Source organism: Crocuta crocuta, unplaced genomic scaffold, assembly GCF_008692635.1.
Source record: "Crocuta crocuta isolate KB4526 unplaced genomic scaffold, BGI_CrCroc_1.0 scaffold24, whole genome shotgun sequence".
Classification (NCBI taxonomy): Eukaryota; Metazoa; Chordata; class Mammalia; order Carnivora; family Hyaenidae; genus Crocuta; species Crocuta crocuta.
Genome location: NW_027530974.1, coordinates 11582694 through 11607356, shown reverse-complemented (window position 1 = coordinate 11607356; position 24663 = coordinate 11582694). Strand labels below are relative to the sequence as shown.

Below are 24663 nucleotides of genomic sequence, written 5' to 3'. Positions count from 1 at the left end.
CCTGCCAGTTACCTTTCCAGCCTCTGCATGGTCATGGCCAGCGTTTTGTTCAGCTCCTCTATCATCCTGCAGCCGGAGGGGTGCATGGGGAGGGAGCCGGTGGCGGAGGGCAGGTGCTGGCCGAGGCTGCCGTACTGCAGCTGGTGCTGGATCTGGGACGGCAGGACCGTGTGGTGGTGCTGGGCCCCGCTCTGCTGGCCGCTCTTCTGGGCCGCGTAGGACGCCAGGGAGAGTTCTGGCCCCCCTACAGGCATACAGATCATGACTTTCTTTGGAGGTAGCGGAGGGGACAGTTTCACTGGCAGACAAGGCAATTTCACAGGGGCGCCAGGATCTGCAGCACAAGGAGGGCGAGAGGCACACGTGAGTTTGGGGCATCCCGGAAGAGACCCAGAACACCACCCGTACCCGCCTGGGGACCGTGGGCACCGACGCGGGCCCTGAGATAACACACACCACCTGAAGACACCAGCAGGGTCAGCGCTGCCACGGAGCCCCCGCCCACTCTGGTCTCCTGCCCCAAGCGTGCGGCCTCCAGGGCGCTCAGGGACCCAGGGAGTAGCCACGTCGGCCACACAGCCGTCAGGCTAAGGAAGGCTCGCCAGCGGCGGGAAGGGGAAACGAATGCACTCTACGTGATCACGGAAACCCGTGGAACTTTAAAGACCCGCTCTAGGAAATGCCGTGTGTCTACAATTTTACCACTGTCATGTGCAAATATCCTTTTCAGCCAGAACTTTATCTACCAGGCACGGGACTAGGAAGCCAGCCTTCGGTTCAAGTCCACTAATAGCATGTCCCTGCGCAAGCGGCATCAGTGCTGCTATCCTTAATTCGGGGATGATGCTTTATGAGGATCCGTGGTCATGGGGCTCAGGTGCTCCATGTGTAAGCAAGGCTTCCATGGTCCATGTGCTATTTAGCTTATCTCTTCACACCCACACTTGACCTCCGTGAAGTCTGCCTGAGCACGGTAGCCGGGCTGGTCGGCCCACGCATGTGGCATCCATATTTGGGCCGTTCAAACTGGAGGGAGGCTACACCAGATGCTTGGGCCTTGGTGGGCTGTGCACACACCCAAAGCTCCTTGGTTCCATGATAGTGGCTCCCAATTTAGGGGAGCTTCAGGGCAGACCAGCCCTTGGGGCATCTTTGGGATGACCTTGTAAACTCCAGGAAATGATCTAGCCCTGCTGGGTGGCATGGTTGGGTCTTGTGGGCTGCAGGCTTGCTGAGGAGAAACATGGCCACCAAGAGCAAGATGGGGGAGGGGGAAGGCCGAAGGGCATGTATGTGATGCAGACAGAGTGCTCTCAACTTCACAGCGGGGATCCACATCAGGGAGCACCATGGGGCTCTGAGTCTTGCTCCCTTCTGGGGGGCTTAGAGTTTTCTCCAATTATCTGTCTGCTTCGGGTGTGGCCTTCTATAGTTTAACCCCCACAGTTCTGCCCAAGTGACATCCTGAGGGCGTGATGTCCCTCCTTGTTGAAAGCCCAGAAACAGAAATAAAGCCCGCCTCCCTGACATATCATCCATGGCTTCCATGGCCTGTGTGTGTTTGAGTTCTCTCTCTCCACTCTCACTTTACCTCCTGAAGTCTGCTCTGGTTCTCTTGTTAAAACAGCCTCTCCTGTCATATCTGAAAGGCTGTAGATCAGAATCGCCTTACTGTTTCTCTCCTGTGGATTGTACTTATTTGTCAGCCCCCGAAGTCGGTGTCCACCCTCCCCTACATCCCACACGGTGGCCTTCGTCCCTCACCTTCTCCACATGGGGCTGTCACAGTCTTCCCTGGTCTCCTCAAGGCTCCTCTCACTCAGCTTCTCCTGTCTCACAGGGAAACCCAAGGTGCGCACGCCAGGCCTCTCCTTCCCTCCAGAACCGCTGAGTTCCCCGAACTACCTGATGTTTGCACCCCCCGAGGCCTGCGCCACTTTCCCTCAGTTTGGAATATTCCATTCTGTTTTCTCTTCTTGGTCACTTCCTCCTCTCCTTTCAGGATCCAACTCAACTATGACCCCCGTGAAGAAGCCTCCTGAGTCCTTACCTCACGTCTTCCATCCTGCACCCTGTGGGCCTACTGGGGGCGGGAAGGAAGTCAGCACTAATAGCAACAGTGGCAACAGATGACAGAATTAACCCAGCTGCCCCTACCCCGTGCTTACTACGTGCCAGATACTGTTCTAAGCGCTTTGCAATTTAATCCTCACAGGGAGCCTGTGGCATAGACACATTATCATCTCACTTTTACAGATGATGGTACCAGACTCTGAAGACACCCAAAGGTGCTTCCTGTTTACGTAGCTGTCTCCTCTTCTGGAGAACAAGGACCTCGGATAATCTGTCATTCCATCTTTGGCATCTTGTAGGGCGCCCGGTTCACAGAGCGAGAGGCTCACAGCATGTTTACAGAACGGGTTGATGCTATGAGGCTCTGCTGTGGGATGAATTCTTACCTTCCCCAGAAATAGACAGTCTCGAGATGGGAAGAATGGGAGCATACAATGAATAAAAAGTTCAGGATCATGGAGCTGTGGGTGTGTGGATACTACGCTGTGGATCCTAGAGCTGAGATACAGGGAAGGCTAATAATTCCAGAAGGCCTGAGAAGATCGCTCCCCAATTCCAAAATGCCAGCCAGTCATGACCACGGGGCTTCCTCACACTCTTCCACAATGGCTCCCCATTTGTCACCAGCGCCCAAACACAAGACACAAGGTGACCGCGTTCAGGGGAATGACCAATGGTGCTCGCTGCAAAGTGGCTGAGATGCAGAAACTCACCCCCCTCTGTCCAGTTCCTGCTCCTGAAGGGTCCACTCCCTCGACTCTTGGAAGCTTTCGCACGAGCCTAGCAAATGCAATGTGTACGGAAGTGTTAAGGGTTTCTACCCAGGAACGCTCAACCCATTATTCCTTCCTTTGCAGATCTAAGTCAGCTAGGTGCTCACTCGCTTGGGCAGGAAGAAGCGGAGCCAGGAAGGAAGCATGGAACGGTCTACCTGGAACGAACAGTGATTACCTTGAGTTCCACCCATCTCGGTAACCTAGGACTTCCTGCACACACCCTACCATACTACTTCCTGTCACTGCTACTGCAGCAAAGCTTACTTGGTTTCTTCACTAGGAAAATGGCCAAGGCGACACCAGGAATTCTATCAGAATAGGTAAAGAAGTAATGAATGAACCAGTGGACATGGTTGCTTTCATTGCTCAAGAAAGAAGATGCTGCATCTCCTTTCTGGTTGTTTCACTCTACACAGTCATAAATTAAATAGGTGTGGGAAATGAAAATGAATTATTTAAAATAATGCTTAGCTCGGTAGATCTGGTAAAAAGAGAGGACACTGGGGAAAAGGTTAAAATCATGGGGAATTATCAGCTTTCAGTGAATTGACTCCATCATCCCCATCTTTCTCCAACATGGTAGACAAGCGAGGCGGGCCTGGGCAGCCCAGATCATTAGTAACTTTCAGTGTCCGTTTTTATATCTTGTTGACATCTTAATACGAAGTCATAGCTCATAACAGATCTGGAGCAAGTTGTACGTAGTCTGCCATTCTGAGTTTCTATTGTTTTATCTTTCTGTCCATAAACTTCTCATGTTCTCTGCCCCCTTGCTCACGGCACCAGTGTGGGGCCTCATCTCTTACTGGGTGGAAAGCGGGACCCACCCTCCTAATCCATCTGCACTCCCGACCGACATCTCCCTAAAGCTCAAGTCATGACGCAGGTCCCATGAGGATTCCCTGCCCCACTCAGAGCTCCGGGCCATCCAGCCTGGCCCAGCCCAGCAGGTGCCTCCTGCCCTCCATGTCCCCGGCCAGGCCAAGGCTCCACACTAGGTTTCCCAGGAACCATGTTCATCCTCAGTCAGGGCCTCTGTCACACCCGCCCCCCTGAAACACCCTCCCAGCTCCTGCCCTATGATCACAATTGCATTCACCCTTCAAAGCACAACTGAAGACCCAACTGCCCCCCCCCACCATGGCCTCTCCTGCCCCAAACTCCCGTGGCCCTGATGGTCAGCACCCCCATCTAATTCCGCCCGATGCTGTGCCAGTCAAGGCCAGCTGCATTTGGATCCCTCTTCCCACACGTGCTTCTGCTCTCCCCATGGGACGCCCAGAGTGCAACTGGTGAGGCAACTGGTGAGGCTCAGCATCACGCAGCCTCATGGTTCACACCGAAGGTGAATCACCCTCATACTGATGCTGGCCCACCCGGCTCATCTCAGGGATTCTAGGGAGGTGCAGGCGCCCAGCTTCGTACTTTTTACCAGCCATGTTTGAAAACCACTCAACTTCTTACCCCTGGTCCTTTGCTCTGAAAACAAAACACAAAAGGGTGCTTATGCTTAAGCAAGGTTCTTGGATCACCTGCAACATTCCCCTGATACTCGCCCAAAGTCTGTATTCCTCGGCTTCACCTCTGACCTGCTGACTGAGAATTTCTGAGTCAGGTGTCTGCAGTTTAGCTGCTTCCTAGATGCTCCCCATACTCAGGGACTGAGAGGGAAGAATCAGGAAGAACCAGTGATTTGAGGGTGCTGAACTGCTTTGAGTCCGATGCTGCCCGAGCTGGGGACATGATGCATCAGTTCCATCTGGCCCCTGGCCCAGTCCGAGGCATAGTCTCCAGGGTCTATTTCTATCCCCCCAGCATATAAAGAGTAAAAGACCAGTTTGCAGGAAACCAATGCACCGAAAGCTAAACTATCTGAGATCCATGCACCTAACCAGTAAGCTGTGCTTAAACCTACTGTCTGCAATTAAGGGACTTGTCTTTAAACCGATTTGTCTAATGGCACTTCCAATTACATTTTATCTTTATAAAAATCACTTATCACTGAGCATCTCGCGGATGAAAAGACTTCTGACATCCTTCTGGGTGAATTCTTCTCTTTTGTTTGCTTTAGAATACTTTAAGGGTATTTCAGACAAGTTTGCCTAAAGAGCCTGTCTTCAAAATTTTGTCTCAAGCAATAAATACTTAATCAGATGGTAAGCTTTTCATAGCGAGTTGATTCAGTGCGTGAGACGACTCTCGCTGCTTTCCTGCTGATTTTGATACACCTTCTGTGTACTCCTGTATGCAGTTATTCAACACAAGGGGAGCCGTATACCCAGTACTCATTTCTGTTTAATGAGGCATTGGCTTTTTTGTAACAAGGATGACAGATGAAGATGAATGGATTGGGGAGGTCCTGTATGACTTCCCTGTTTCTTGCCAAGATGCCAAATTCCTAAGGCAGTGATTCACCAACCTCACTAGGGAGGTATGGGAGGGGCAGGGCCTGGCTTGCAGATTCAGATTCAGATTCAGCACGTTTACAACAGGGTCCAGGAGTCTGCTTTGCAGAGAAGCTCCCAGAGACCTCGGTTGACACCACACAAAAAGCTCCAAGAAGCATAAAATCACTTCCAGCGTTTGTCGCACTAAACACAGGAGATAAACTGTAAAATCCAACACTCATCCAGCTCTGTTTCAGTTTTCCAATCTGTGAAATAGGCAGGAATTCATAGGTCATGGGCCTCTTGTGAGAATTACAGAACGTAAGGCACGTACCCTGTGTAGCACGGTGCGTAGCACTCGGGTAATAAATAGTCGCTATGAATCTGGTCGCTATCATTTTCATCAGTATAGAATGGCTTCCTCAGGAGCTCAATCATCTTCCCCAAGGCTGGTGAAGGCACCGTCACTAGGCTCTCATGGGCTCTGTTACTTCCCTTTGTCACAGCACCTCCTATAGAGTCACTCAATCCGTTTCATTTTTCTTGACTTGCCACTGGTTTTTATTTGCAGTAGATAAAACAAGTGATGTATTGCTTTTATCCCACTGAGTGTGGCTGTTTCCTCACCAGCCACGGACAGTAACCTAGTGCATAGCAGGTGCTCCATAAACATCTGTCGGTTTTCCTTCCCATTACGTCTTCAGAGCAGCGACAAAAGGTAGAACTTAATGACCAGAGTCTCCTACACGAAGGCTCTGCTAATCAAAGTGGGAGAGGGGGGTCCGTGGACTGGCAGAGGCAGAGCCTCTTGGGAACGAGTCGGAAATGCAGATTCTCAGGGTTCAGCCCAGGACTTCTGAATCAGGATCTGCATCTTGACAAAGTCCCCTGCACCGGTCTACTCTGATACGCTATCTTCAAAGCGGGCCACCGCTTTGCGAAGAGGCTGCTCCCTCGTGCAAAATGCCAAGTGTGCAGGGCCTTCTAGAGGGATTCAGCTCTTGCACCTGCTCTCTGAGCGCTGAGCAGGGGCGGTGGGAGGCTTCTACTGCATGCCTGTGACATCACCCAGATCTCAGAAGAGCTGGGGTTTAATCCCAGCTCCGTGTCCAAGAAGCTCTGTCGCTGTTCCTGAGACATTAGCCTTCCTGAGCCTCAGTTTGCTCATCTATACAAAGGGAGCATAATCCACCTTAATGTCTACCCAGCTTCTACATGGGTACGAGTGGGCTGAAATCCAGCCTGAAGTCTGTCTTAGGAAGGGCAGCCACCCCAGAGGAAGGGGCAGCCTTCTGTAAATTCATTCTTCCCAAGGGCACCTTTTTATAATTTTTTAGTAACTTTTAAAAATAACTTTCTATAAATTTACAAAGTCCCCAAACAGTGAGCGGAGGGCCTGAGTGTAAAATCTCTCCAGTGAGTCCTTGATATGTAAAAGGAGTTCAACAAATATAGCCTTTGTTGATTCTAAAAAAATAATATAGGGGCGCCTGGCTGGCTCAGCCGGTTAATCATCTGACTTCAGCTCAGGTCATGATCTCACTGCTCATGGGTTCGAGTCCTATGTCAGGCTCTGTGCTGACAGCTCAGAGCCTGGAGCCTGCTTCGGATTCTGTCTCTCTCTCTCTGCCCCTCCCCGACTTGCAGTCTGCCTCCCTCTGTCTCAAAAATAAGTAAACATTAAAAAAATTTTTTTAAATAAAAAAATAATATATTCGCTGCCTCTCCCTACAGGCTGTCGTGAGAGCCGGACAATGCGGACACGCTCTGAGATCTGCCGAGCACCGTACACCTCTGTCCTGTTACCCACGGGGCACTTGCTGAACACTGGGAGAGCCCCCCTCAGCCTGATGCTTCCCGTCAGGGGTGGGAAGCGAGAGGCCACAACAGCTGGGAGTGTGGTGGCTTAACGTGCAGGGGTTCTAAGTCAGCAGGCGAAAACCCAGCTGCCAGTGAACCCAACAATGGGAACGAGAGCTTCCAAAGGATCATCCTGGCAGCCTTCCAGGCTTGCAGCAAAGCAGAGCGGGAAGAAAAAAAGGCACAGCCCTCCGGGGTCAGGGTGCTGTTCTAATGCACGCCACCCTGCACCAGTATTGAGGGCTGGACAGAAAAGAACCGGAAAAGAACCCAGAACTTGGAGGGACAGAATCCAGACCCTCTGTGATTCAGTATCTGGGAAAGATAGCTAATCTTATTTGCGGGGGTGGGGAGATTCAGACTCTTTGCCTCTAAAAATCCAGCAATCAAAAATGTCCCCTTTACCTTGATAGCACCTCATGGAATAAAAAAAACTTTGCATCTACAGGATGCATGGTGTTCATGGGTTGCTGGAGAACTTACTCTACCTCCTGCATTTATAACGACGATGGTGGCTGGTAGTGCTGGGGCTCACACAGAGCTCTCTGCTCACTGCCTTCGAAATGGATGAGCCCTCTGCACCCAGACGGATGGAGAAGCGGTATATTCATAAACCTGTCTATGTTGATGGGGTGGAAAAAAGCAGAAACAACCAGTTCTGGAGAGCAAGGAAAATAAACTCAAACTCTGTGTGTCACGGAGCCATAAAACCCAAGAGGGATATGTTTCCAAATATGACACTGCTCTAGCTGATGACATCAGACAAGGACATGAAAGCCCCAGGTCACTTCTGTCGTCTGTTCTTACGCCCCAGGACCGTAGCACATAAGAGAACCAGGCTGGGCTAAAGGAACACACCCCTACCCTCTCTTCTCACTTCTTTACTAACACCTGCTGGAGAAGCCCATTTATAACCCAGGATGCACACGTCAGAGCACTTGTCCATGATAGTAGCACTTAGTGTCTCAATGAACAGAGGTGCCGTAGTAATTGCTCAGTCATTTGCCACCTGGTCTCAGCAGGTTAGAGTCTTTGATCTCCTTTGATAGATACAGGCACTCCACCCAAGAACATAAAGAATGTCTAGAAGGAGTACTTAGAATTCAAATGAGAGGCCGGAATCTCCAGAGCCCAGAATCAGATCCCCCCTGGCTGCGACAAAGGTGCTCAGATGAGTTCCGTCAATTCCTTCAGACCATTTTGGGGATTCTCAGGCTGTCTGGCCTTTTTCGTTGGTCAGATGCCTGGAAAGGCAAAATGCATCTCCTGACCCCTTGTGGTAAGAGGGACGGTGTGACGGGAAGCGGGTAACATGGAAGTGGCTTGTGTTAAATGCCCCAAACCTGGCTTGCTCTCCTCCAAGCTGGCCAGCACACGGACACTACCATAAACACCTGACGTTTGTGACAAATACGTCCTGAGACCTTCCAGAAGCCTAACACCGAGGGCCACAATAGCAAACACATCACCAGCACCTGCCTCTGTTTCTGAGTCACTTTCCACAACAAAGCATTTTGTTTTAAAACTCGCCCCGTTCCAAAGACCCTCTGGGCAGCAGATGACAAGCAGGGAGGGACACATCTCACTAAGATGGAGATGCTGGGTGCCACGTGCAATTAAATTCAATTTTTTAGGGGCACCTGGGTGGCTCAGTCGGTTAAGTGTGAGACTTCAGCTCAGGTCATGATCTCGTGGTTCGTGAATTCGAGCCCTGCGTTGGGCTCTGTGCTGACAGCTCTGAGCCTGGAGCCTGCTTCGGATTCTGTGTCTCCCTCCCTATCTGCCCCTTCCCTCCTGCTCATGCTCTCTCTCTCAAAAATAAACAAACATTAGAAAATTAAATTCAACTTTTTTTTTAAAATATTTTTATTTATTTCTAGGAGAGAGAGAGACAGCGTGAGCAGGGGAGGGTCAGAGAGAGAGGGAGTCACAGACTGAAACAGGCTCCAGGCTCTGAGCTGGCAGTCAGCACAGAGCCCAACGTGGGGATCGAACCCACGAATCGCCAGATCATGACCTAAGCGAAAGTCGGACGCTTAACCGACTAAGCCACCCAGGCGCCCCAAATTCAACTTTTTTACAAGTAACGTTGCACATGATTTGTTGCCAGGAAACTGCTCTTAAAGGAGTTAAAACTGTAGGTGTCCCTATAATCACAACAGCCAACACCCGTTGATGAGATCAGCATTTCGTCGGAAATTATAAATCGCCTGTACAAAAGCACATTATCCTGTTTGTTTTTGCAGCAATGCAGGTGAGTGCTGTTGCACCCAGGGAGACGAGCACGATTCAACTGATAACTGAGCTGCCGAACCTAAGCCTTCTGCAAGACGGGCACAAAGGGGAAGGAGAAGGTTCCAGAGATGGGTCTGACAGTCCCTCTCAGGAAGACTGTTACTTATGACTATCCAGGCAAAAGCTGGGGGAGTCCTGTCAAAGTCACAGAGTCATAAAAGCAAGGACAAATATGTTCATCTGATCCCAGAACCCTGGAGCCAAGTGGCAGATCTATGATGTTTCAAAGTAGTTAACTGAGATCATAAGGAATGAAATACTTCATAGACCCTAGGGAGCTAGGAAGAGGTAGAACATTCATGGTGAAGGTACAAATATGTCCAAGCCAGACCCTTAGGTAGTATAAAGGCAACACAGGACAGCTGTAGTTCATCTTCCACCCTGCATCGACCTGAGGCCTGATCCTGATTCACTGTTGGGAGTCACACTCCGATTTCTTCCACCGACAGCGAAGGGGACTGCTGGTCTACCCACCTGTAGTCGGTGGTCTACCAGGGCACACCCACTGTCCCTTGAAACTCTCACTGACACCTAGGTCTGGTCCCCAAGTCTGACTGATGGACGGCTGTCATGGTCTTTCACTTGTCCATGCAGGTACCACGGTTCTTTCAGGCACTACAGAAGTGCGAGCATCAGATTTTGTCTACGACACGACTCAGAGCCTGAGGGCAAGTATCCGGCTATGAACTTGTGGGCACATCGTCATCCAGCTCCTCCTTCAAGACTTCAGCTGCAGGCGGTTCTTTCCCTCACAAGCCCTCCTGTTCTGGGGCTGCTCGGCGCATGTAGCGGGGAACGAGCCCGGTCACTTCCCCACTCTCAGGCTGACCCCTGGGACATGGGACCGATGTTCAAGAGGAAGAACCAGCAAGGGCAGCAGCAGCCCGATGCCTTCTGAAATTCCAGGTTGACAATGGCCATCTCCGGCTTCCATTTAGACATCCCGCCGTGAATCCATCCACAGAATTACTGTCCACCGAATCCACGAGAACATCAGGGAGACAGGCTTGGCTGAAATCAAGCAGTTGCTGCTAAATGTCCACAAAAAGTGCCCCACTTTGTCCTCCAGAGTTCTATCCTTCGTCATGGCATTCGAGGCTTTCCACGGCTTCCCTTCCCCCCACTTCTGGCCTGATCATTTGCCGCTTCACTACAAGAAGCCTGCGCTCTTGCCAAGCTGGGCTATTTGCTTTAATTTTTTAATTTATTTTGAGGGAGAGAGCGTGTGTGCGCACAAGCAGGGGAGGGGCAGAGAAAGGGAATCCCAAGCAGGCTCTGTACTGTCAGCACCGAGCCCAACACAGGGCGCTGTCCCACGAACCACGAGATCATGACCTGAGCCGAAACCAAGAGTCAGACGCTCAACCGACTGAGTCGTTCAGGCACCCTGCTATTTCTCGAACACACTATGCCTCCTGCTTAGGTGGCTCTGTGTACTTTACTTCATATTTTACAACAACCTCCTTTCCCATCCTTACCCGGCAAAATTTTACTCATCTTGAAGGCCTGTTTTAGATACATACTCCTTTATGATGCTATCATGCCTCTTCTGAGTCTTTCAAAAGGATATGGGTCTCCTGCTATTTGAGTTTCTTTAGAACCGTGTTTTCACACCTTCATACTAAACATCTCCTGTACTTCTAACTGCCTACTACCCCTACAGCTGGGGAGGGAACACTGCTCATCAATGAAATGAAAGCTGGCAGAGCACGTGGCACACGGTGGGCGCTCAAAATTCACGTGCCGTTCAGCCTTACAAAGGAAGGAAATCTGATCACAGGCTACAGCAGGGATGAACCTTGAGGGCATTATGCAAAGTGAATTAAGCCTCTAATAAAAAGTCAAGTATTATATGATTCCACTTTTATAAGGTAGCTCACACTCAGAGACACAAGAAGTAAAATGGTGATCATCAGGGGCTAAGCAGGAAGGAAGGAAAAAGGGGAGTTGTTTAATGGGCACAGAGTTTGAATTCTGCAAGATGAAAAAGTTCTGGAAATCTGTTGCACCACAATGGGAATATAGTTAACATTACTGAGTTACACATCTACAAACTGTTAAGAAGGTACAGTATTTTGAGAGAGAGAGAGCACAAGTGGGGGAGGGAGAGAGAGAGAGAGAGAGAGAGAGAGAGAGAGAGAGAGAATCCCAAGCAGGCTCTGAGCTGTCAGCACAGAGCCCAAAGCGGGGCTTGAACTCACGAATCATGAGACCATGGCCTGTGCTGAAATCAAGAGTTGGATGCTTAACCAACCAGGTGCCCCAAGAAGGGAAATTTCATGTTATGTTTTCATTCCAAAAAAGTGCCAAGTGAATGAAATCTCTAACCTAACAGTGCTACATTTAAAAAAAGAAAAGGTGTTTTGCTGTAATCTTAATGCTGACCTCTGAAGTCAGAGCAGAAAGCAGCCTTAAAAAAAAAGTTTTTATTGATTGGAAGTCCTCACATGCACCAAGAAGGAATTTCTGCATTTTAAGAAAGGGAAATCAAAACTGGGTATTAAGAGTAAATCTGGGTGTGTTTCCCATGCCTTCAAGGTATCAACTATCCAGAGACTGAACCTTCAACCTCTTTCTGAGGCTTCTGGGTTACAGTTCAGATTATCCATTTAAGGCAGAGAGGAGGTTCAAGGTCACGGGGGTCCACTCCCAACTTTTCCTGTGCCTTCAGAGTAGAAGGCAGTGAGGGGAGGCAAGAATAGAGGCAAAAGTATATGATTTTGTAGGGGTGGAGAGTAGGATGTCGGGTGGGGGGAGGTGCTGGGGAGAATTCAGGACAGGGGATAAGGGAGCCAAGTAGGAATAATAAAATCACACCTCAGACTGTGACTGCAGAAGAGTCTGCCAACAGCGGTGTCCACAAAACTAGAGAGATGGCTAAGACATTAATGTTGGTTTTGGGGTGATGAGCTCCAGATAGAAGATGCTCATCAGACATGTATAAAGCTGAGAAACACCATAGGGCAGGGACGTCTGCAGTTGCAAAAACTTCGGGATGTTGAAACTAGCCGTCAACCCACAGAAGTTTCCTTGTATTTCAGGGTCTAAAGACAGTGCGAAGAAGCCTTGGGTGGGTTTCACATTAGCAGAAGGACTCGTTTTTAAGGATCAGCAATACTTTGCTTTCTTTGCCAAACTGCCATCTCTAACTGTGGCCAAATGCTTCCCGTGCCATTTGCGCTGTTCTTGACTCTTATGGACTGTCTGCTTCTAGCACGTTCTTCCCAACTCAACCCAACTGCATGCATTCAGGTCTTTCTCTTTATGATCCAGTGCCTTGAGAATATGACTTATGCTTGAAAAGACCGGATACACTGTTGTCTTTGAGTTATGCAAATAAAGGAGCCACTTTTACTAAACAGACGGAAACACACAAGGCAAAAACATGAAAAGGAAACCCGTGATTCTCTTGTTTTGAATTTTAAGAATAGGGAGCTTAGTGAGGTAGACACTAATGGTTGTAAGTAAGAACTGCAGAGTCAAACAAAGTGGGTTGAGTTCATCTCTGGCACTTAGTAGCTACGTAACCATGACTGAGGCATTTAACTTAATCAAATATCATTTCCCTCCTCCAGGAAAGAGAATAATGATAATAGTATCGACTCCATGATGCTAAACGATATGTCAGAAAGTTCTCAAAAAATGGCAGCTGCCATTATCACCCAAGTGTGAATGCCTGACTGTGAAGTCCAGCTCTTACGTTGGTTGACTATCCTTCATTCACATGGCACCTGTGGGGCACCTAATCATAGGTACCTTATGCAGAGTCATGGATTATTCATGCAGTGTTTCATATCTGACTCCTAGAGCCAGGGTGGCAGGAGAGATGATTGACAAGACTCAGAAAGATAGGAGACAACAGTTTTCCGGTTGTTTTTTGTTTTTGCCTCAATCAACCCTTTTCCTCTGGGGTCTGCCATCATTTGAAGGATGCATTTGGGGATCATTCATCTCAGATCACATGCCTTATGAGACCAGCCCTGCTATGCACGGTCCTTCCAGAATGGAAAGGAACCTGGCGCCCCTATGTTGCAAGCTACTGTGCATGCTGCTGTTGGAGAGGATAAGAAGGAAGAAGAAAGATGTGGACAAAAGAAGATACTCTGGGAGAGCAAGGATCTATCTACTGGCTGGAGAGCTAAGAAAACTCACGGGAAAGTCTTCAGGTTTATAGTGGTTTTCTGGATGAAATGGAAGCAAATAGCAAAGCAGAGATGTTTCTGCTCGTCTCTGCCTGATCGCATAGCTGGAGGGAGCTCCGGGTCAGGCTCATGCTTCTTCCTCTAGCATCCTACGGGGCCATTAGCCACTGTCGCTCTCTGTTAATCATGCTTGGTGTCTTTCAAATTGTCCTGTTTCCTTTCAAAGATGTCAACAGAGCAGCAGACAGTGAGAGCATGCTACAAAAGTTCTAGAATTCCTAGTTTATTAATTCCTTCTGACATAGCCCAGATGTCTCTAAAGTAATTAGGAACAGAACAGGGTTAATGTCACTGCCTCATTGTGATGCAGATTCATTATGATGGTTGTTCGCTTACAGAAATTAAGCACGTCTGATTGAATTTCAGCCCAGAAGGACAGCACCAGGCTTCCAGCCCACACACCTCTCCTCCTGGCTTGTGCTCCTCATATCTAAGAGGCTACCAGATACAACAGGGTAAGGATTATCAGCTCTCAAGTATGTTTCTCCCTTTGATCCTAGCTACGCGGAGGTGAGGTTTACAGAGAGCAGAAGAATCCATTCTTCTTGGGAAGGGATGTGGGAAGCCAGAGAGACTGGGCTAACTTCAGATATCCTCGGTCGCTCATAGATCAAGAGTCCTGCGGATACCAAGCCACTCAAGTTCACGGCTCCTGGAGGAAGCTGTGAATGAATGAAGGGTGTCTTCACTAATCAGATAACTCAATAAATGAGAGGCTGTTGCTGGTGAAGAAACTGTCCATTCTTCTTTTAAAATGTCTTACCTACTGTCCTCTCTCCTCCTGCTGTGATCGGCCAAATGCTTGTTAGCTCAGTTTAAATTATTCAATTTAACTCAACTAGTGATGCCAGAGAACAAGGCACAGGGCTGACCTTTTTAGACCTTCAACTTTCTCCTTCTGTACATTGTACACGGCGACCTAGGAAAGCTTTCTAAAGGCTAATCACCATCACATCCCTCCCCTGCTCAAAAACCAGGCTTTTTGCTGCCGGGGGAGCAAAATCTAAACGCTCATATGCCTTATCTAGTGAGTCCTTTCTTAATATGTCCCGAGAAGGACCCTCAGCCCCAGCTCGGCGACCTCGTAATGGACCCGAAGCACTGCCATCTCTGGGGCTCTGACCAGGGCTTTTTTTTTTCTTTTTCTGGAATGTTCTCCCCTCATTCTCTATAAATGCTCTTCATGCTTGGAGGGTCAGCTCAAACTTCAGCCTTTCTATGCCCTTTTCTCAGATCACACTGAACTTCAAAGGATACTCCTGAGAGTAGATATTTTGGTACTCTACTGTGTGTATGTGTGTGTGTGTATCCATACATGCACACACACACACACGCGCACACACACACACACACACACACACGTGTACATACATATCCACGAAACTCATTCCCTTGCATCTGCTTTGATACCTAGCCCAGTGTTCCACCGAGAAGTGTGATGGATAAATATGAACCACAGGCAGGAGTTTATTTTGCAATATTTAATCCTCAGGGAAAACTGGCATCAAAACCTTCAAAGTCCGCTAGCTCTTAAAAGGCATGTCATTGATTTCTAGATTTAGAATCAGTGCTTCTAATTCTAGAAATAAATCAGGAGAAACTTGGATGCCGACTAAGCTATGAGTGCTGTGGAGGATGTTCGCTGCTGTGATTTTTACAATAACAACTGAAGAGCCCACGAGCGGCCAGACAAGTAAATCCCACTCGATGCCAAGCAGCTAACAAAACTGTGTTGTGGACTATTCACGAACAGAAGAATCAGTTCACAAAAGATCACACCACATGTAAAAAGCTGGTGACATGAGATGATGTATAGCAGGCATTTGATTTTTATTAGACGGACAGATAAATGGACAGTGGTTCTCTCTTGGGGGAAGCTTATGAGGGTACCTTCTCCTTTGTGGGTTTCTATGCATTTATATTTTGGGACACTGGACTAAGGTGTTACTGATGTGAACGGGATGGTTCCTTTAAATGGAAATCTCCTCTTTGAAACCACAAACGTCTGGCTTGGATGGACACGTATGTTGATAGAGAAGTCTGACTCAACCCTGCGTTTAATTGGGACTCCACACCCTTCTGTCACAGGAGCAGCATTCATTCCCTGGACTAGGAGTTAGGAAGCGCAGGATGGAAGCGTACCTCTCCCGCAGAATTCCTGTAGCCCTCCTAACGGCACTGGGTTTTCTTAAACAATCAGCTTTTCTACTACAAAACAGGTGAATATTCTTCTCTACCTCCAACCCCATGACATCTCACACACACAAAAAAAAATGTAAAGAGATCCATCAGAAACTATTTATAAAAATACGAAACTCCTTGCAAAGAGGCAGCTGATCAGATGGAATTACAAACAAAGCTGGAGAAACAATCCCTGAAATCTTTACTCTTTAAATTAAAACCACAACTTTAATGTTTAAGAGACATTAAGAGAGGGACAGTGAGAGGGTGAAGGGGCAGAGAGAGAGGGAGACACAGAATCCGAGGTAGGCTCCAGGCTCCAAGCTGTCAGCACAGAGCCTGACACGGGTCTCGAACTCACGAGCCGTAAGATCATGACCTGAGCCAAAGTCGGATGCTCAACCGACTGAGCCACCTGGGTGCCCCAAAACCACAGCTTTAAATCCGAAAGTAGTACCCCATTAGCGTGCAGTGAAGTCCTTACTAGATGCTCAATCACTAGTACATCCAAGATGGCGACAACTGTGGGGACGGACATTCACTAACACTTCAAACGTAATTACATAAAAAGCATTTTCGGACAACATTGCTAAGCTTATTCTTCTTCGAAGAGTCCTTCCCACAATACTTTGCAGACTGTCTTTTTTTTTGGTTTTGTTTTCATTTAACAGAACAAACAGCACAGACATGAATTTTAATAAAGGAAACAGGCTGGGCTTCAGATCAATAATTTAAAGACAAAAAATTTAAAGCGTTGGCAAACTCATTACAAAGGGAACAAGGTACTCCTCTTCGTCTTTGCAAAGATTTTGACATTGAAGCTAATTCACCTAGCCGGGCAAATACTCGTGAACCAATCACATAAATACCAAAGCACATATTTACAGATACACACGACGAAGGCTCTTGGCATATGGCTGGCAAGGCGTATGTCGAATGCTTCGTGACGAACACACACAAACCCAGGTCGTGACTGCGTGTACGTGGAAATACCCAGATGCCCCACAGAGCAACCTCACCAAAGAGGTGCAACGGGCCTCAGATAAAAAGAGAGAGAGTGAGAGAGCGAGAGCAAGAGATCATCCCGTGAAGGGAAGGTAGGGCTGCACGCTTCCGGAAGACATCTTGACTCACCTGTGACGTGGTTGGCAATCCTGGCACTGGGTTTGGGAGGCAGGGCGGGGGGCTGCTTGAGAAGGGACAGCTGCTTCACTGGGGTCTCCTCATGGTCTCCAGAGAAAGCAGCAGGTTTTTTGGGGGGCAGTAGCAGCACTGGTTTGGCTGAAGGATCTTGGGACAGGAGGGCTCCAGACTCACTGGCAGAGGGACTCTCTTCAGACACTGAGGGGACAACCACACGACACACAGGTGACATTACACAAACGCAGCGCAGGTGGGGACCGGCGGGAGCACACAGGACAGGGACATGGGCGAGCAACACAGCAGAGCACCCGCTCCACGTTGTCACGGACATGCAGAGCGTTAAACAGTAAAGCGAGGGCGTGGGGTGGGGGGAGGGGACACATCAGTGAGGCAGAGGCAGAAAGGGAGGGGGGAGGGGCATCAAGAGGACATTCTGTCCAAACCATCCCAAGCTTCACCACTTCCAGCTGGGCGTTTACGCCACAAATTCTGAGTGCTCTCAAGTGCGACTCTTGGGGTCACCGCCACACTCAACAGATGACAGGTGTGGTGGACCAGGGACAAAGAGCCCCATCTGAATGAACCAAACCAATGCTGGCATCTTCCTTTGGGCCTGTTTTGCCCTCTGCTGGGAGGAAGAGAGAGTCGATGCTGGGGTCTGGTCTTTGCCCGCTGGGTCTCCCCGTGTGTGGAACACCAAGGGACGAAGACAGCAGCCTAGAGGCTGACATGCTCCTCCAGACTCTGGATCCTTGGAGGCACCTTGCAGTTTTAGGGGCCCCCCCGAACCTCAGTGAGGCAGAGAATGCACCAAGACAATGCCCTTCTGTCTCCCTGCCTCCCCTCTCCTCTTACGTACCAGCACTGTGGCTTTCTCATTTGACTTCCCTCTTTTCTCTTTGCTCCCCATTGGGCATGACTCTTCCTTTCTGCCACGGGAGACCCCTGACTGGCTCCAGTTAAGAGCTGTCCCAGGGGGTGGGGAGGTTAGCATGGACCTTCATCCCAAGATGGCAGCCTGGCCAATGAGACCAGAATTCTGATTTTAGGGAGATGACAGATTTCTCTGTAACAGCCAAATCTGTGTGATCCCAACGTCACCAGGGAGGTTGGATTGGAAACACAACTCACCGCTACCATTGGAAAAGTCTCAGCCTGGAGGGCCGGGGCGGGGGGTGGGTTGGGGAATGTAACTCAGTGTCCCCTGCAGCATCAAAGCCCTGCAAATGACCCTCACAGCACCCACTTCTCCCTCTCTCTCAAGGGACGCCATCCTTGTCAGCATTGGGCACGCCGATGGAGCAATGACTCGGGAGGTCCAAGCTGAAGCCTGGCATGGCCTCTGGGATGCCAGCTCTCTCACGCTCCCACCTGAGCTCTGCTGATGCAGACTTTGCCTACGGTGTGGAAAAACGGTATGGCCTTTGTAGCCATATTCCGGAAATTCCATGAGGACCCTCCAGGCTCCTGCTGACACTCCTCACTGGCCATGGGGAGGGTCCCATCTTCTGCAAACCCTCTAAGGGAGGAATACGGACCACTCAGAGGGCTCTGGACCAAAGAAACAGTGACAGTCGATGGTACCAAACATCATCTGTTGGCAGCCTACGAGTTAACCAGTAACTTCTATACGATTCAATGGCCAATTAACACATTGACTGTGTACAGTAAACAGATACCATCATCAGCTGGGCTGGACACCGAGCCTGGGTTTAAGGGCTGTGCCAGGGCTTTACAAATGTGACCTAGGTGGGAACCGTGTCCAAGTGTAGGGTTCCTTAGCTGAGCTTAACGGAAATGAGTGTTAGAAACAAACCAACGACATTTAAATCCTCCATATGACAAAAAAGGGTGTGTCTTCCTGGAAGAGATTAAAATTACAAAAAAAGGTTCTGAAAAACTATAGGACAGTCCGTGTAAATATGTCCTGATGGGGCCAGTTCGTCCTCATTTCCAGGAGATTCTTATGCTCCAGGTGGTTCAAGACAGAGCCCCATGTCCGGCCCCCATACCAGGGACCTGTTTTTCAGCTCTACTAGGAGACTTACCTGTCCCATCCATGATGTCTGAAGGTTGGAGCACCTCGTACGAGCAGGGGTCCCTGGGCATCGGGACCGGCTCCATTTCGGACAGGGCAGGCAGAGACAGCTGGCTGGAGCTCAGGGACTGCCCGTTTTCCAGGGAATCATCCTCATTCGATATGGAGAGCTCCCCGTCTGCAAGTGCAAGAAGGAGATTGCACAGTGAGACAACGCCTGCCTTCCAGGGAAGGGGGACATTTAGAGTCTGCTAGTTGGGTGTAAATGTTTCTGAATGATCTTTATCAAGGTCAGTAGGCAAACCCTGAACTTGTTCTTTTGTTTTTCAGACCCTTATTTTATTTTTAAACCTCTGGCATCTGACCACGAGGGCAGCAATTTCCGGGACCCCCTTGCTCTCCATCTTTCTAACCATAATCACCCCACTTAGTATGCTGTTGTTTTTACTGAAAGTGAATTAAAATGAACGTTTCTTCATTATTTTGGAAAGCCGGCAAAAACTGAGCAGGCCTCAGAGACTGGAACACCAGGAATAGGAATTCCTACTTTAGGCAACGAAGGGCTTCGTACCGCTCAATGCCAGAAGAATGGTTCTCTAAGGCTCTAAGCAAAATTTATCATTTTTATCTCCTTCCTCCCCCTGGCACCCGGCTTCTCCAGATAGATAAAATTTGGGAGGGCTCAAAGTGCCCCCAGGCTCGCCTCCTGACAATAGGGACCACTGCTCACTGGCTGTTGGGAGGGTACCACCTTCTTCAAACCTTACAAGGAATTGAATAGTGACCATCTGGAGGGCTTCAGACCAAAACAGCAAGGCTGCAGTGACCTGAGGATGCTGGGAAGTGGCCCCACTTCTCGCAGTGTCCACCAGTCATCATGCCGTGGGGGCGAGCCGACTCTGATCCTGCTTGAAGCCCCCACAAAGCAAGGGGCAGCAGCAAGTTAACACCAGGGCTGAGGATCAAAGGCTCCCACCCAGTGGCCATTTGTCAAATCAAAACTCCCCCAGTGTGATTTCATTTTAGCCCAGGGGAGTCCTAAATAACTAGGCATTAAAGTCAAATAAATTTTTAAAAAGGACTGGAAGCTGTTCCAGTGAGATGAATAAATATCCCGATGAAAGATTCTTAAGTTATGCTTAGTCAGGAACACAGACACCTGCAAAGCAATTACCTGCCTTAAAACTGGAAGAAAGATGACTGACTTGTAGAAATGAAACAGCAAAATGACTCCCAGGTTAATCTTGTATAAATAATCCTTTTCTTTGGCTATGCTCCTCCCAAGGCTTTATTTTTATATGCAACAATGTGTCGCAGTGAAGGATGCTCTGTCTGCCCCCTTCCTTCCTGGTTAGAACTGGCCTGATGAAATGTACATTCAACAGCGTAATCTACAAACCAACAGGCTTTAGACAGCATATGGTTCAAGGACATAGGGCATTTGACCTGAATCTTGTATATACATAGAAAAAAAATATGATACCAAAAAAAATCACCTGAAGCAGATGATATAAAGCACTGACATGCTTTAAGCTTGTGGGGTTTTGTTTTTTTTTCCTTCTTTTTCATTCGGCCTTTTTGTATGCCGGGAATGGTACAGTAGTCAGTGTAATTGTCATTAACAAAATGAGGATTCCTCCTCATTAATCAGAGAAGAAGAGCAATGCAGACTGTAAGGCCAAGGCTATGGGAAGGGCATAGCTGAACCCACCATCTACAGTAGGGAAGGGCTGCGGGGGTGAGTTAACGCACTGGCGTACCATAAGGGATGGTCCCCAGTCCCCTTAACACGCTTTAATTTAGCATGTTCACACTGATGCCGTGGGAAGTAGCATTGCTTCGGGTTCCCAGCCGGTGGAATAATGAACGAGGCAGCTGCCGTTCGGTGGCACACATCTCTAGGAAACCACTTGGATTCTGATGCTCCCAGTGTAATGAAAGTCCTGGGTTAAGACACCCGGAGTAGGAGAGATTTTAGCGCTATTGCCAAGTTCTGCTTCCTTGGGGGGCAACAGTGGAATCAAACGACTGCTGTCCTTTTTAACAGTTAAAAAGAATCACAGAAGCAGAGGTGGGGAAAAGATACAACGCAACTCGATTCCTTAGACTCTCTGAATCTCAGCTTCATCAAGGCATCTGGCTATAGGGCTAGAGGCTCGGCTCGTTAACAGAGAAACACCCCTTGGGACACAGCAGCTCTCCAAAAATGTAGTGCCCCGGACATTACAGGTACCTTTGCTAAGTCACAAAGGCCCAAACCACTTTGGAGAACTCCACTGTCCCAATGCCCAAATATACATTTCCACCAACAAATTAAAAATGGAGAAATAAGACACTGATCATATCACCACCTTAACAGATATATATCGTTTCTTTTTCTGTACATCTTTTTCATAGTTGTAATCTTACTGTGCATCAGATTGGGTCTTTTTTGTTTGTTTGTTTACTATTAAAAGCATTATAATTTGCGTAATTATCATCTTGCTGATTATATTGGATGAATAAACCGGCATTTACTTAGCTCTCTCCCTATGGCCAGTTGGAAAGGGATTTCAAGTGTTTTATGATAAGAAGAAAGGAGGCTCTGTTGACCACCTCCCTGCATAGTCATTTCTGCAATTAGGATTGTCCTCTTTTAGGGGCGCCTGGGTGGCTGAGTGGGTTGAATGTCTTGCCTTTTGATCTCAGCTCAGGTGTTGATCTCAGGGTCATGAGTTTAAGCCCCACATTGGGCTCCATGCTGGGTGTGGAGCCTACTTAAAAAAAAAAAAAAAAAAAAGATTGTCTCCTTTAATGTGCAGAAGTTTTTGTCTTGATGGGGTCCCAGTACTTTGCTTTTGCTTTTATTTTCCTTGCCTCTGGAGCCATATATAGTAAGAAGTTTCTGAGCCCTGGGCATCCTATGTAAGAGATGAATTACTGGGCTCTTTTTTTTTTTTTAATGCTTTTTTTTTAAATTTTAAAAGAGAAATAGAGAGAGAGAGAGAGTGAGTGAGAGCAAGTGAAGGAGGGGCAGAAAGAGAGGGAGACAAAGAATCTGAACCAGGCTCCAGGCCCTGAGCTGTCAGCACAGAGCGCAACGCAGGACTCAAACTCACAAACTGCAAGATCATGACCTGAGCTGAAGCTGGACACTCAACCAACTGGGCCCTCCAGGCGCCCCGAGTCAATGGGTTCTACCCTTGTAGCCAAAACTACACTGTATGTTAAATAACTTGAATTTAAATTAAAAACATTGTTTTTCATAAAATGATATAAATCATGGCTTTAAAAAGATTAAGTTGTATAGAAGCATTCATAAATAAAAAACAATATTAGCTTCAAAAAAAAAGGAAAAAGGAAGTCTCATTTTAGGAGAGCTTCTAATAGATGAAATTTATGCATATTAATATTTCACTATCTAGCTGGGAATTCCTAATGCTTAGTAATTCCAAATCTGATTAAGCTGAAGAATATGTAACTCTCCATGTCCTTTCTATTAACCAGCACTATTTATTAGCCTCTTTACTGGCCCTTTTAATTAGCATTATCAGAAAAAGTGTTTTTCTTTTTTAGAAAGAACTTAACCTTCCCGAGTAAGAGGAGTCTCATGGATTATTTGTACCTTCATCTATTTTTTTTCATGTTTGTTTGAGAGAGAGCGAGAGAGCGAGTGAGTGAGCAAGGGAGAGGCAGAGACAGAGGGAGAGAATCTCAAGCAGGCTCCGCACTGTCAGCATGGAGCCCAACTCGGGGCTCTAACTCACTAACCGTGAGATCGAGACCTGAGCCAAAATCAAGAGTCAGACTCTTAACTGACGGAGCCACCCAGGTACCACTGTACCTTTATCTTTTCAGAACTTCACTGTCTCTTGTTATCATGGATGAGAACGAGTTTGCTCTTTACACTAATATTAGATATTAGAAATAATGAGAAATTATATTACTCTTTATAACGTTAAAAATTATTTTGATGTTTTACGTGGTCTAAAATCATCTGTAATAATGGTTTTTTTTTTTTAAATGTTTTATTTATTTCTAGGAGAGAGAGAGAGAGACAGCGTGAGCAGGGGAGGGTCAGAGAGAGAGGGAGTCACAGACTCTGAAACAGGCTCCAGGCTCTGAGCTGGCAGCCAGCACAGAGCCCGACGCGGGGCTCGAACCCACGAACCGCGAGATCATGACCCAAGCGAAAGTCGGACGCTTAACCGACTAAGCCACCAGGCACCCCAGTAATGATGGTTTTCAAATGGCCCACAACAACTGCCCAGCACTTTCCTACCAGAAGGAGTAGTGTGAGCAGGGAGAAGGCAAAGGCACAGGAGACCAGAGGGGTCGAGGCAGTGGCTCGCGGCATGAGTGGATAACTTGGTTTCCTGGAGGCAAGTTAAAGTAGGCGGCTGGGCTCCACCCCCAGGGTTTCTGAGCCAGAAGGTTTGGGGTGGGACGGAGGATATGCATGTCTAGCAAGTTCTTGGGGGATGTCGGAGCTGCTTTTGCTGGTTAGGGTTCCACTCTCTGAAACCAACCGGATTGGAGTGGAGGAATCAGATAGATGGACAAGGGAACCTGGAATGGCAACAGCGCCTTGTCACGATGCCCTAAAGGCAGGAAATGCTGTTTATGTGGCAAACGGGGAATACAGACTGTTGGTGTAAACCTCAAAGAGGACAAGAAAGCAGGAGATTGCACCGTCTAACCATGGATCATGACTATGAACTTGTCACAAAGGAACATGGGACTGGGAAGAGCACTAAGATAGAGTGGAAAATTAAAATGTGAGCCAGATGCAAGCATATGTAACAAGGGAAAATCGGGTCACAGCAGTGGCAGAGAGCATGATGCAGATGTGAGTGCAAGTCAAGGTCATAAATCTTGAATGATGAGGCACCGAAGGCAACGGATCTGAGGTACAGAACTGGCCACGGAAACTCTCCCTTGTGAGATCCAAGAAAGGAAGATGCTGGTAGAGTCAGGTTAACCACCCCATCAAGGAGAGTAAAGGGAGAGGTGCCAGTGAATGAACTGATTCAACTGACAAACATCTGTTGAGAGCCTGTAATTAACAACACGCAGCAGAAACCAGAAACCACAAATGCTCAGGACGACCTTGTGAGTAAGGCAGACGTTTGCTTTCAGCTCCTTATGGTACTTTTAGAAACCCCTGCCCCATCTGTGGGCCCCCCAAGCCCTGGAGCTTTACCACAGCCCGCCCTGCCTCCCCTCCCATAAGCCAGGCACGGAGCCAAGTGCAAAGGAGAACACAGATACACAGATAACACAAGACAAAGAGATGCAGAAACACAGGCTCAGGGAGGAGCCAGCAACAGAGGTGGAAAAAAGGAACAAGAGTGCGAAGTCAAACCCTGAGAAGCAGATGAAGAAAAGGGAAAGGTTGAAGGAAGGCAGACCTGTGCTCAGAACACAGGAGCCCAAGTATTTCAGGAGGATTTCAGCTCACATAGAATTTTTCTTTAATATTCTGAAAGTATGATTTACGCAAAAGTTGTCTTCCAGAGGACTGGCTCAAAAGACGCATCGAAAAATCTTTTGTTTTGGTCTGTTCAGGGATCACTTCCACTGAAAGCCAGATGTCACCTCTGTGACGACATTTAAGGGTTTGTTTTGATTTTTCTCGATTCTTTGCTTTAGGAATACTCTCTGGTTTTAGCGTGAATGACACCTTCTGAGCAATGAAATTTTCTCAAAGCTTAACTTTTTTTTTTTTT

The 24663-nt window shown here is 48.1% G+C and overlaps 1 protein-coding gene across 1 annotated transcript in view; it reads right to left on the bottom strand.

Moving 5' to 3' along the window:
• PHACTR1 (phosphatase and actin regulator 1) overlaps nt 1-24663 on the bottom strand; it is a 571513-nt gene that overhangs the window by 73818 nt on the left and 473032 nt on the right. The window contains exons 6-8 of the mRNA XM_077769981.1: nt 18966-19133; nt 16909-17115; nt 13-334 (exon numbers count right to left, since the gene is read on the bottom strand). Coding sequence (XP_077626107.1) covers nt 13-334; nt 16909-17115; nt 18966-19133 — 697 coding nt within the window. The remainder of the gene's footprint in view (nt 1-12; nt 335-16908; nt 17116-18965; nt 19134-24663) is intronic.